The sequence below is a fragment of the Dioszegia hungarica genome, assembly GCF_025882075.1.
Source record: "Dioszegia hungarica strain PDD-24b-2 chromosome Unknown MKK02contig_8, whole genome shotgun sequence".
Lineage (NCBI taxonomy): Eukaryota > Fungi > Basidiomycota > Tremellomycetes > Tremellales > Bulleribasidiaceae > Dioszegia > Dioszegia hungarica.
Window position 1 is genome coordinate 166692 of NW_026515770.1, and position 13187 is coordinate 179878.

A 13187-nucleotide genomic window follows, 5' to 3' on the forward strand; every position below is an offset into this window, starting at 1 on the left:
CGCACCGATCCGCCTCTTGGCTGCGTGGTTCAACACACCTCACTACTGACCAGGTCGTGACCCAGCTCTTACATCAACGCGGTCTGTCCATTGACCTTGATCCGAGAGATCTGCCAGGTCTAGCTCTGGATGTCAGCCATCTCATACTGACTTCCGTCCGCTTTCCACACGGGACTGTCCGTCACATCCTCCATTAAAATCAGAGTTCAGGGCAAGGCACGATCAGACTCTCCCACCCTCCTTTGGCTCCCAGCGCGTTATCATCGGCCTTGACCAGATCTCTGCTCGCTTACTGATGGGGCGTGTGTGTGCGGAGAATCTGGGCAGGGGCAAGCTCCAGCCGGCGCGGGTGTGGTCCAAGGTATAAGGACTGGACTCGCCCCTTGCTCTCCCTCTCCATCTCACCCACATCCGCCATATTGCTCGACTATAACGCGTGTATCCAAGCTCTTCATCAAGTCCCTCTTCACAATGGTGAGTAGACTCCCTGTCCCCCATCCCGAGGTCCACCATCCCATACATATAAGCAAGGTTGAGGTATACGGCTGACGACACTTTAGCCGACCAAAAGGACCAAGTCCGTCAATGTCGACTATGCAGAGGATGACACCAGCGAAGTCGGCACTCCTCCCCTCAGCCCCTCGCCTCCTATCAGCGCCGCTCCCGCCCTCAACAACACCACCTCTCCTGCAAAGTCTGGCACCAAGCGCAAGGCCCCCAAATCCCCTTCCACCCCCACCAAGAAGGTTCGAAGCGGCAATGCGTCTGCTCGAACTGCATCCGGCTCGCCAATCGGGCAGGATTGGTCAAAGGTGGACGGGTTGACCGCGGACAAGAAGGCTGCGATCATTGATCGGCTGTTCACCTCTGGTGCTTCCTGGACAGTGGCGTCGCTCGCCCAGGAAGTGAGTAGCCCGTAGTCATGAGCGGGTCAGGCTGACGAGATGCCAGTTCAATGTGGGCAAAATCGCGATGAGGGATGCCTTCAGTGCCACGAGAGGGGGGAATTTCCGGGATAAGATGGGGAAAGCGGCGGCCGCGATGAAGTAGGAGTGATGAGTGTTGCGGAAGTCGGTAGAAGATTTTGCTTGAGTAGCGCTCGAGAATGCAATCTTTCGCGAATGGCATTCTTGTCAAGTCATTTGCGCAGTCATCGTTCATGTGGCCGCAGATATCCCTCTCGAGTCGGCACTTACGCCTGAGCATGTCGCATCCTCTAATCGACGCGAGTCACCTCGCAGCCGACCCATAGAGCACATCAGACGGCTCTGTTCTCAAGGCCTACGATGTTGACCTGTCCCCGTGGCCGTCCCCTTCCGATCCTGACCACCGTTTAATCTTCGCGCCAAACGTCAAGATCAAGCTCCAGGGCAAGGCACGCTCAAGGGCTCCCCACCCTCCTTTGACTCCTCGCCGCTATGCTCGGCACTGTGCAGATCTCTTCTGACCGGATGACGGAGTGTGTGTATGCGGACGGAGTGAGGTGGGGCGGGTCCCGACTTGAGCGGGCGACCGGGAGGTATAAGGACTGGACTTGCCTATCTTTCTCCTTCTTCATCCAGTCTACAGCACCTCCCCTCATCCACTACAACGCCTATCCACACGTCCTACAGATATCGACACAACAAGATGGTGAGTAGTCTCAGCTTGTCGCCCGAAGCGGACATCAGAGATGGGACACGATATCTACTGTGGTGAAAGCTGTGGCTGACGGTATCTCAGCCTTCCAAGAAAACCAATGTCAACAACGCGGACTATGCGGAGTCCAGCACCGATGATCAGGGCATCCCGTCCCCTGCCGGCACGTCGTCCGCTCCCAACAGCTCCCCCACCACGGCGTCACCCAAGCGCAAGCCCACCACCTCCCCTTCGACTCCGGTCAAAAAGGCCAAAAAGGCCACGACGAGTCCAACCACCGCACAAGGTGCAGGCGACGGAGACGCTGCTGGTACGGATTGGTCCACCGTGCCCGGATGGACTTCCGAGAAACGGGAGGCGATCATGATCCGCATCCTCACGCCTGGGTCGGCTTGGACCATGTCATCGATCGCGACGGAAGTGAGTCTGACCGGTTTCCGGAGCTCGCGCGCGTTGGTGATGATGGCTGACGTGAGTTTCGCAGTTCAATATTGACAAAAAGGCCTTCGTCAACGCCATGTCGGCTGGGAGGAAGGGAAACTCCAGGGACAAGCTGGTCAAGTTCTTCCGTGAGATGTAGCATAGGGGAGCAGGCGGTCAGGGTGATTAGTCTGGCGAGATAATCAGCATGCACATACGGATACAATAGTTCCTCTTCCGGCTGTGGGTGCGTAGTAGATTCCTAGCGACTCATCACGATGCTGTTTTACCGAGTGGATGTAGCTGTTACATTAGTCCCGCATTCAGGCTCAGATCATAGCTCAGCCACCTGTGTCGAACGCTTGAGAAGCAGTCAGCTAGCTCGAAGCTGTTGAAACAGATCTCAGGTGTGTCCTGCATACCGGAACAGCCCGAATCCACCCTCATCATCTTGCAACCATCTCCTCTCCCTTGCTCTCCCCAGATGCCAGACCCAGATCCGGGAGCAGTCCTGCTACACCCCCTTCCGCCTCCTTCTCCGCCGACCCGACACTGCCCACCACCGCTGCCGCCCCTCTAGTCCCCTTTGCCGCCTCCGCCTCCGCGCGTCTCCTGACCTGCTGCATTGTCCTCGCTGCCGGAAGCTCCGGTGGTCCCGCCGCTAATGGTATATTTTGCAGGCTTTCCGCTGGTCGGGCGTTGATGGCTGAAAGATAGAAGTTTTTGGTGCGGGATAATGGGCGCGTATGGGTGATTGAGACTCGATCGCCTATTTTCGCTTCTGCCGGAGTCAGCCCAGGTCACAAACGTCATCTCTGCTAGGGCTATAGCTGTTCACGCACCATTAAGCTCATCATGAACGAGGAGCTTTGTCGTCCGCTCTAACCGCTTTATGTATTTAGGATGTTCGAATCGTCTTGTGATCTACTTGTCAGCCTTCTCCTCGACCAAAAGACTTCGCAAGAGCTCACAGTGACAGTGATAGTCTTGGCCATCGCGCCCGCCTTTGTGACTGTTCCATTGAGGATATTAGGCATAGTGAAAGATAGTGATGTGTGAAGTAAGGTGGAGAGAAGAAGCGATCAAAAAGTGGTTGCTTGTTCGGCTGGTCCGTGCGTAACACCGGAGGTTTACGGCATGTCCGAAGGTAGCTGGAGCGCGAGCCGTTGGGCCGTTTTGCCAGCTTTGTACTTCAGCAACCTGCACATTACTCGAGTAGACAGGATCTCCTAGTAGCTTCGGTGCATGTTCCAGGTACCGAGAAAGACATGGACCAGAAACAGTGAGCCAAATTCCCGCTTGACACACGGTGTACGTGATCCTGACCGATACCTTAGCTCCCATGCCTCTTATTCCTCTCCTACGCCCTCATCGACTCCTCTCACCCACGACGAGCGCTTCCCCAATGCCGCCCGCAACTTCTTCACATTCGCAATCCCACTCGTACTAGTTGTGGCCTATCTTGTGTACCACGCCATCCCTCACGTGCGCGCGATGGACCGGAAACGGGAGCAGCGGGAGCGGGAGATAGCTAGGGGACCGGAGGTCCTGCATGACATACTGGAGGAGATCAGGCTGATACGAGTGGCGATAGAGAAGAACAACAAGCACGCTGGCTAGGCCTAGCTTTGGGCGGGACGAGACTAATAGGGCCCGGACGATGGACGCCTCGTCAGCCTGCAAGGGGAGCTGGTTCCATCTGCCTCGGCTTTGAGAAATTCAAAGACCCAATCAATCGCGCGATGACCGCAGCGAGCCGGTAGAGGTAGCCAAGGTCACTTCAGTACGCAGGTCCATAGAGCTCTATGACATACATCGCACTACAGGCACAATCTGGACATTCGATGACGGCATACCTACCGCCGAGGTGGAGCGGCACAGCGGCACGCGGCACCGCTTCGAACGGGCCTGCTTGGCAGGGGACCGCTTGATCACCAGTCCACTCCGCCCAATGCATTCCAGGTGCAGCTGTGTCACCGCTGTACATCATCCTCGACCAAGATGGATCAGAAGCAGTGAGCGCTCACTCTAGTCCATCGCTGGAATCGATGACTAACACCTTGCAGCTCCAGCGGGCTCATCGCCTCCCCTCCTCCGCACACCGCACCACAACCGGCAGGCCCATCTCCGCGAGGAGCCCGTATCTTCTTCACATCCATTGCTCTCCTCATTGTCGGCTTCATCTACCTCATAGTCTTCGTCGCTGTACCGAACGACCGCGCCAATAACCTAAAAAAGCAACAGGTCGCGGACGCGGCTATCCGCGGTCCGGAGGTGTTCCAAGAGATGCTGGAGGAGATGAAGTCGTTGCGGAAGGTGATGGAGCGGATCGCAGACAAGATGACTTGAGAAGCACGATCGGAGTCAGACGATGAAGGGGAAAGAAAGGGCAGCAGAGGACAGGCACGAGAGGCAATATGAACGGCTGTACAGGTCGCCCACTAATGAAGAGACTTGCAGCGCGTGGGGTTGTGTTGACTGATCACAAGAGGTCTAACTGTTACATGGAAGATAATACAAGATGATGCGTGACAAGACGAAGATACTGAGTAAAGCCAGACTAGGTAGCTACCCCGCCCGACCTCATCCCAGTACTCCGCCCCCCCATTGTCCGTCGCCAGCGCTGCTCCCATTGCGCCGTCTACAAAGTAGGAACGGGGTTAGACGCCTTGGAGTCGAACGGGTTGTTGAAGATCATAGGGCCCGCGAGGATGTTTCTGCTGGTCAGCGAGGCACAAGCTGGGGAGGGAATTAAGGCTTACCCATCGTTGACCTTGGTGGTATCGGACGAGCTGGTGAGTACACCATAGTAGATACCTTGGACCTGAAGAGTCAGCACAGGTCGTCGTATGGAGAGCAAGGATTGACTTACGTGGGGAAGCATAACCTTGCCATTCTCGACTGGGTAGGTCTTGGACCCGAGACCTGTGACGAGCTGGACGAACGCGCCCTCGGTGCTGGCGGGAGTAGTGACCGCGCCGTCCATACCGATGGCAAGTGCAGGGAAGGCCTTGAAGGGGAGAGCGGGATTCTCGGCTGGGCAGGAGGTGATGAAGGCCGAAGCGATGGAGAAGACCTCGTTGAAGTCAAGGGGAGTGTCGTAGCCGCCCGACCATGCCGCATCCTTGAGGACCGCCGAGTTCATCCAGCCCTGATGACGCGCCTCGGTGGTGAGAATCGACCCGGCGACGGTGAGGTAGGTCTTGTCGACGATGGATGCCGCCGCGCCGAGGTAGGCCGACACACCGACATTCTCGACCACGCTGGCGAGGGCGACGAACGAGTTGACGTCCGTGACCGGGAACTTGTACGTGCAGGGCTTGACGGCCTGCGCACCGAGAGCGCCCGAGAGGAGTGAGACGTGCTGCTGCTCGTGCTCGGCGATCTGCTGGAACCGGTTGCGGACCCAGTCGGGGTGCCCGGCCTTGGCGAAGTCCTCTTGCGAGAACTGAGCGAGGTAGGTGGAGTAGAAGTTGTTCTCGAGGTGTTCGAGCGTGAGGGCGTACTGGAGTACCTGGCTGATGGGGTCAGCTGAGGCTCACCGGAACACAGACGGGAAGACTTACACGTCGGTGACAGCAGTATCGCGCTCAGCCATAGGGGCGGCAGCAGCCATGGTGGCGAGGATAGCGAAGGCAGCGGCGAACTTCATCTTAGGCGATGTTTTTGGGTGTGGTAAGGGGAGTGGTGGTAGTGGTGGAGGGGAGGGTGATTGCCTAGGCTGTTTTGTAGCTGTGTGAGAGTTGTGGGGAGAGGGATACTTTGTCTAGACCCGGCTATCGTCAGGTTTATATAGATCAGTACTCGCTGGCCTGTCTAGTCAACCGAGATCTATCGTTCCACTCTGGCCTGGACGGCTGTCTCTACGGTGTCCGATCGACCCTGTGTCAGCCCACCTCATCAGTCGGCAAGTGAGCCAAGCCTGTTGTCGAGATTACATCACAGCCAAAGGCAGGGATCATCAGTCAGAGACAGTCGCCAAGTGACCAGATCATGTTGATGTCGATGACCCATGTGAGACATCCGGGAGAGCTCGTCTGAGACTTTGGCTCACCGGATGCAATTTCAGAAACTTCCGGTAGGGACCGCACGACATGGCTGGTGCTAGCCCAGTCCGGTAGGGTAGCATGTGCCGATCATCGACGGGCCATACCCTCCGGTCAAAGAAATACGGACGAGCGCGAACAGATGTCAACTATGGTTGACAAGTCGACAAGCGGTGTTGTCGAGGAAAATTTTCAGATCTGAGCAGATCTATCCGATAGGGCCGAAGGGGGATCCAGCGACTCGTGCAGCTGCATGTATTTGCATGTCAAGACGCTTGAGCCAACCTCCCTAGCAAATGACTATTATAAGACAAGAAGATACGCATGAGATTCCTAGAGATACAAGATCCGATGTGCCCGACCATCTCCCCGCCTAGGCTACGTGTATGGTGCCGCTGCTACATTGTCCGTCTTACCGATAATCACTGCAGAACACAGTCCGACTTGTCCTTCCTCCCTGATCCGCTCGGCTGCGCGTATCCCCTTCCCACGGGCGACATCGCCCGCTCCACCCCAAAGCTCATCCCCTTCCCGCCGACTCCAGTTTCCTCCTCCTCTTTCAGCTCAAAGCGAATGGCACTCCTCCTCCTTCCGTCCTCCATCACATCATCCGTCATCGCGCTAGAGTTGCTGACCATCGATGCCCGGGATTGGCGGGAGTTGTGACTCGAACCTGGCGTCGGGCTCGACAGATTACGCGCTTCTAAAATTGGCCTCGCCTGTCCGGACTGGGTATGGTTGGACGACTTGCGCCGCCGTATTTCTCCACTGAGGTCGACAGACGAGCTCGAGCGGAGTGCAGCCTTGGAAGACCGCTTGATGTTTTGCAAGAGCTTGCCGGGGAAATTGTGCGCTTTACCACTTTCGAGATTGTCCAGGCTCGGCTGGGGCGAGACGTAGCGAGATGACGCGGCGGATTGGAGGTACTCCTGCTGCCGGACGTAGAGGGCGTACTGCTCGTGCGCGTCACATCGAGTTGTGGTTCCGGCTGCACAGGCAGAGTGACTGATGAGGCCGCAAGTCTGGCAGAGGACGCCGACCTTTTTGACATTGGTGTGGCAGATCCGACAGGCGATGGCTATCTTGTCAGCTCTGCTATTCCAAGTCAAAATCTTGCGTTCAATTCACCTTGGCCAAAAGAAGTCTTGATGAAGGTATGCGGTTTCCACTCGTCCGACGATTCCTTCCCGTGGCTCGAGCTAGCCATGCTGAACCGCTTCCTCCCTCCATCTGCATAGGGATCCACTACAGATAGCGCCAGAGAATCCCTCTGCCCACCCCGGACCCACGCAGCTGATCCAACAATGTGATTGCCTGGAGTGTCATTCGCGAAGAGCTGAGTCGAATCGGTATGCCTGTAATTCATGCTGACACGCCGAAGGAAGGGGACGCTGTCCTGTGGCCGCAGGAGCTGGAGTTGGGGGTCGAGCGAGCAGACCCAGGGGTGTTCGAAGAGGATGGCGGCAGATGGGCGGAAGGAGGGGTCTTTGATGAAGCATAGCTTGAGGAAGTCTTCCAGTCCGGCCGAAACGGGAGGGAGGGGTGGCATCTCGTCCTCGACGATGCGGAAAAGGACTACTTAATTAGCTACGTGCAGATGAGAGGGAGTAATGGCGACATACCAGTCATACTGTTGGTGATCTCCGAGTATGGTGGCCGACCAGTCAAGAGCTCAATGATCGTGCACCCAAGACTCCAGATATCGCTAGCTGGACCAGCACCATTGAGCGAGATCACCTCGGGCGCCACTGCTCTATCAGCTTGACTCGTCTCCGCACCACCGTGAGACTCACTCCAATTTGGTGTACCCGCAACATCCGCCTTTGGCTTGGGCCCAAGTCCAGCCTTGCTCCGCGTCGCCGCATCCTGCTTGATGTTCTCCACCGCCTTCATATTGAGACTGACTCCAAAGTCCGACAGCTTGACGTTGCCATTCTTGGTGCTAAGAATGTTGGCCGCTTTGAGGTCGCAATGTACTACGCCCTGAGAGTGAAGATAGTCGAGCCCTTCGAGGATCTTGGCGACGTAGGAGGAGACAAGACGTTCATTGAAGTTGCCAAATGCTTTGAGGGTTTGGCCGAGGGAGCCATTCTCCACGAATCTGACCATCAGCTCAATACCCGTATGTCCCGCTAAGAAGGTCCACTCACTCCAGAACAATATTAAGATACTCCTCATCCCTGCTCATTCCCTCGTACTTGACGATGCTGGGATGGGACAAGCGCTTCAAGAGCTCCACCTCGTGCATGACGTCCCGCACCTCGTCCTCCTTCATCCCATGCAGCCTGATCCGCTTGATAGCCGCCATCTGGCCGGTACCGATGTTGAGCGAGCGATAGACCGAGCCAAATTGCCCTCGTCCGATGCAGTTGCCGAGTTGCTGACTTTGTCAGCTTCATCATCAAGCAGAAAAGACGGCCCTCAAGAGCTCACATATTTGATAGCGGGCATCCCGGCCTCTTCGAACTCCAATACCTGCAGCGGACCCGAGCGGATCCCGCTCCCCTGGCTGCTGCCTGCGATATACGCGCTCGACGTAGACGTCCCGGCCGCCGACGCCAGATCGACCATGCTGTTGCCACGCTCGGTGTGGCCAGCGCCACTGTAAACACCCCTCGTGGGCAATATATCAGATTGGCGCCTCTCCATCCGAGTCCCCGTGGGTCGAAGATCACGTATCGCTGAGCCGAGCTGAGGCTGTCCAGGGTTGCTGGTAGGAAAAGGGAAGGCTGCGGACGTGGGTGTCTGGACAGGACTGGTTACCATCGAAGCCGAAGCGGAGGCCGAAGTGGACATGGACCGAGTGACGGGAGATGCGGAGCGTTTGGGGACGTACGTCTTGCCGCTCGCGCTGATACGCCGGATCACTGATGGCCGAGGCAGCTCCGACGAGTATGGTGGCGTGTTGAGAGGCTCGTCGGCTTCGGACAACCTCGCAATGTGCGACCGTTCAGGTTCTATCGTATGTGACCGCCTCATCTGGACGCGACGTGATGGACTGCTTGGGATGGAGGACGAGGCGCTACGGCCGCCCTCGAGAGCCTCGAGCGACCGCGAAAGCGCTTCATCCCGGAGGTTCTCCTGGCTCGGTTCCGAGGGTAGACCAGGTTGGGGATAGGGTTGGACGTGTCCAGAAGCGATGGCGACCCGTAGATCCGCAGGTAAGTCTTCACTCGATAGCAAAGTCCCGAGAATCTTCTGCCGAGCGTAGTGTAGCGTCTTCTCGCTAGCACGCCGCTCCCAGTGTCCTCTCCGCCGCAATGATCCGTCCTCCTCCTCCTCAGCCAGGTCAATGGCATGCACGTGCTCATCACCGATAACGGTGTTGATCGAGTACGCGGCACTCGAGCGGGTGTGGCCCGAGGTGACGCGTGACCCGGACGAGATGAGACTTGGCGTCCGTTCTCGTCCATGACCACCCGCTGCGGGTCCCGGCGCGGGCATGGACGCGATACTGAAGTTCGCGCCGGGGGATGTAGGTGTCTGAGGCCTGTTCGCGAAGGAAACCTGCGCACGAGAACCGGTAGTATTGCGGGGACGAAGTACGGGCCGATTGGAGATCTGGGATGTCCTATTGTGGGTGGGCGTACCAGAGCGAGTCGGCGTCCCTGGAGGAGATCTAGGTCCGAGAGGTGACGATGATTGTGGCTGAGAATTGGAGGGCGATCTTGGCCCGAGAGGGGACAGCTGTGGCTGGGTAGCAGAACGCACCAGCGGCTGGATCCGAGTAGGCGTGATCTTTGGCTGGACGAAGCCCGAGCTGGGTGGGGTCTCTTCCGGAGTGATGAACGCCGGATCCGGTCTGGCCGGCGGAGACAGAACGGCCTGGAGCTTGGAGTGCAGGTCGTTCGCAGCATCACTTCCCCTTCTTTGGGGCGATGGGGCATCATGTGATCCGCGACGGCTTGGGGCTGGAGCCAAGGACGCAGGCTTCCGCGGAGAAGGGGATGGGCCATTGACAGGCGTTGGAGAGGCAGCTCTCGACGGCGCTCTGCTTGCGGCACGGCTGATGCTCCGACTCGCCGGTCGCGTGGGCGATCTAGCTCCTGCGCCGACATTGGTCCGGCCTGACTTCCGCGCTAGAGCCAGTATCGTTCCAGCAACCCGCCCGAGTCCCGCCTCGCTGCCATCCTGCAGGTCGACCAGATCGAAGATGTTCTCCGAGGGCAACTGTATAGCTTGACAGGCAGTAATGACCCGCGTGAGATTGGTAGCACGGAGGATGCCGTCCTCTGAGATGTTGACGCGGGGAATGTGGGCTGGTGAGGCGGGAAATAAGTGGTTGAACAGGCTGGGTTGTGAGCTTTAACCTCTACTTTGTCGGAAGAAGGTTCTCACAAGCAGAGTAGAACCCCATCTCTGACTGCCTCCTTCCATACTCTCCGCTCTCTCTCCTTCGTCCTTTCCCCAATTTGGACAGCCCGCACCTTCCCCTCCAGGCCATCTCCAGCCTCTTCCAGCGCCCCAGCAGCGATCTTGCCCCATTCGCCGCCCCACCCCCGCTCCATCCGCTCGAGCTGCGCCAGCCGCTCATCCGCCATCTTGCGCATCTCGGTGTTCCTGTCGTTCTGCACAAAGCTGGATCCGCGGATGATTGGAGTGAGGCATTTTAGGAGATACGATGTGGATAAGCGGATGACGTAGTGCTCTTTCGAAAGGAGTGGCTCGGAATTTGCGCGGGAGTGGGAGGGATGAAACGCTGTCGGCGGGGATAATGGTTGACGGACCGACGGTGCTGTGGGTGCCCGAGCTCGACGAGCAGTGTCGGTAGGTTTTGGTGGAAGCGCGGGACTAGATACAAGGGGCGCAGGCGACTTTGCTAATGGGAAGGAGGGCGGCGCCTGTCTGACCGGAGGAGTCGAAGCTGTCGCAGCTGAGTCTAGTCGCCGTTGACCGGACTCGCTGAGTCCGCTATTGCTTGACCTCAATGGTGGCCGAGCGGGAGGTTTCGCAATGACCGACTCAAGCTTGGGCGATGTCCTTTCTGGACGGACGGTGTCCTCTCCTGGTCTTGCCGTCCGATCTCTCTGGTGTCCCTTCACCGTCCTCTCCTCGTCCCTCACCCATCCCATAAACCCCTTCGAACCAAAGATGCCCGATCTGCCACCCACTTGCCGCCCCTTTGACTCCTTCGCTTCCGCCCTCGAGCTGTCCTCCATATCCACATCCTCGCCTTGTGCGTACAGCGCTAGAGCGGAGGTGGACACCGACCCTCTTGAGAGAGACGGAGTCTGCCATTTTCCATCCTCTCCCTTCTGCATCGCCGGAAGAGCGCTAGGCGCGAATCGGATATTCCGTTTTGTCTGCCCGGCTCCAAAGTCGGGCGTGGGCGGTCGAAGGCGCTTCTCGTCCGGCTCCCGGGTCAAGCTTCGCCTGGGAGCTCCATCTGCTGCGCCGCCACCACCTCCGCCTGTCGTGGTCGGTCGAGACCGCTTCTCACCGATTACTGAGCGTAACCTTGAGCGAGCCGTCTGGTCGCCTCCCTCGGGCGACTTGGCTCGGGTGAAGAGCCCTTTGATGGTTTTGCCCATGGTGGGCGTTGGGGCGCGGGATGAGGAGGCAAAAGAAGAGGACGGCATGATGGGTTTGTGAGACGAGGAGAGAAGGTGAGGAGGTCGAGGCGGAGACGCGAGCATGGGGTTGGTGGCGATGCGCTTTTGGAGATGGCCATCCGAGTGGGAGTGAGGCTAAAGGAGGGGCTCGGAGCTGTGACCTGTCTTGTGAGCTATGGGCGCCTCGCTAGATCGTCGAAAGACATACCTTGGAGAGGATGAAGGCTTCCTGATTATGTCTACCGGATGATCTGTGACGGATAAGCGAGTTGCTCTCTGACGAGGAGACGGGGTAGTGAGGCGGTCCAGATGCAAGTTGTTCGCCCAAAGGGGCCTGCCCAAGTTGCGATCGTGATGGCAATAGTGCGTGATGACGACAGGTGATGAGGCACCACTTACTTGGTATTTTACCACCTCGCTTCCGCTACTCCTTGCTTGCTCCCTTGTTCGCCTCGAGTAGATATCAAGCTTTGAAGCTTGATGACGCCAAAGGACGTAGCTTCTCTTAGGTCTCAGCCTTGACGACCGCCAATAGGGACGCGTGATGAACAATAGTGGCTTATACCCGGGATGCCTTTTGTGCCTTTATGGATCTGCATGATCAGCTGCACCGCTCCGGCTCAACGAAATCAGCTCGAGCCTCCTCATACCGCCGGCAAGCCGAATAGCGAGACGCACGACAGACATCTTGAACTCACTTTTTATAACACCCCAATCTCAAGACACATGGGCCACAGATGCCTTCCCAGCTCGACTATATACAGAAGGGGACCGAGCAGCAGACGATCTGACGCGGCGATCTTGTTGCGAGACCGAAGTATAGCTGCGGTATGCCCTCTTGTCGCTGCGAAGGGATGTCCGATGACGCGAAAGAGGGGACGCCCTCGGGGTCAGACGGCAGGCACACAACCGGTCCGTGCACACAGCCGCGGTACGACGTCGATCCCGTGTCTCGAGACGGCGCGATAAGCGGAGGTGAAGCGCTGTAGTGTCCGAACACTGAAGGGGATGCCGAGCGATGTCCCTGTAGCGAGGGGAAGGACTGTTTGAGGGGGTCGCTATACGTCCGAGAATCTAGCGGGGAGATCAGCCGGTATGCGAGTGTCAAGGGGGTTAAGTTTAGAGTTCGTTACAGGCACACTCGCGTGCCCAGCACGGGTACTCACCTCGATGCAGCACTCCTCGCGCCGTATCGCTCGGAATAATCAGCGCTCGCACTTCATTCAGAAGCCACAACAATGCCGAACGGTGCGCATCCTCGCATGTGTTGAATCCCTCAGGAAACCTTGTCTCGGAACGTCATTTCGAGACCCCTAGCCGTACCAAGCAGTGTCAGTCTGGCCGCATGAGAGTCGAGCGCTGATTCAAGAGGCATAGCAGCGATTGAATGTACGTGGCCATTAAATAAGGACGCAAAGTACAAGGCGAGAACAGACGAAAGTCAAGAGCGAAGGCGAGCAGCGCGGATTCTGATCATCTAATCGTTCGCAACTCCGCCGTTCCTGAGGCCGGCCTGAGGCCTGGATCACGG

At 57.7% G+C, this 13187-nt stretch overlaps 4 protein-coding genes across 4 annotated transcripts; 1 reads left to right on the forward strand and 3 right to left on the reverse strand.

The window, feature by feature from the left end:
• Positions 1–2504: 2504 nt before the first annotated feature.
• On the reverse strand, positions 2505–3095 carry MKK02DRAFT_43750 (uncharacterized protein; the record flags this gene model as incomplete). Its single annotated transcript, XM_053092593.1, has 3 exons — positions 2505–2839; positions 2901–2982; positions 3030–3095. The coding sequence occupies 3 exons, from the start codon at positions 3093–3095 to the stop codon at positions 2505–2507; spliced, it is 483 nt and encodes a 160-aa protein (XP_052944847.1).
• Positions 3096–4059: 964 nt separating this feature from the next.
• Positions 4060–4407, forward strand: MKK02DRAFT_43751 (uncharacterized protein; the record flags this gene model as incomplete). The annotated part of the gene is made up of 2 exons (XM_053092594.1): positions 4060–4073; positions 4125–4407. 2 exons carry the CDS (start codon positions 4060–4062, stop codon positions 4405–4407), a joined length of 297 nt encoding a protein of 98 aa, XP_052944848.1.
• A 292-nt stretch (positions 4408–4699) lies between these two features.
• MKK02DRAFT_43752 (ferritin-like domain-containing protein) lies at positions 4700–5710 on the reverse strand (the record flags this gene model as incomplete). Its single annotated transcript, XM_053092595.1, has 4 exons — positions 4700–4775; positions 4821–4882; positions 4931–5576; positions 5625–5710. The coding sequence occupies 4 exons, from the start codon at positions 5708–5710 to the stop codon at positions 4700–4702; spliced, it is 870 nt and encodes a 289-aa protein (XP_052944849.1).
• Positions 5711–7209: 1499 nt separating this feature from the next.
• Positions 7210–8484, reverse strand: MKK02DRAFT_27028 (kinase-like domain-containing protein; the record flags this gene model as incomplete). Its single annotated transcript, XM_053087295.1, has 4 exons — positions 7210–7679; positions 7727–7852; positions 7898–8205; positions 8255–8484. Coding segments are annotated over 4 exons (1134 nt in total), but the record flags the coding sequence as incomplete, so codon positions are not given.
• Positions 8485–13187: the final 4703 nt, after the last annotated feature.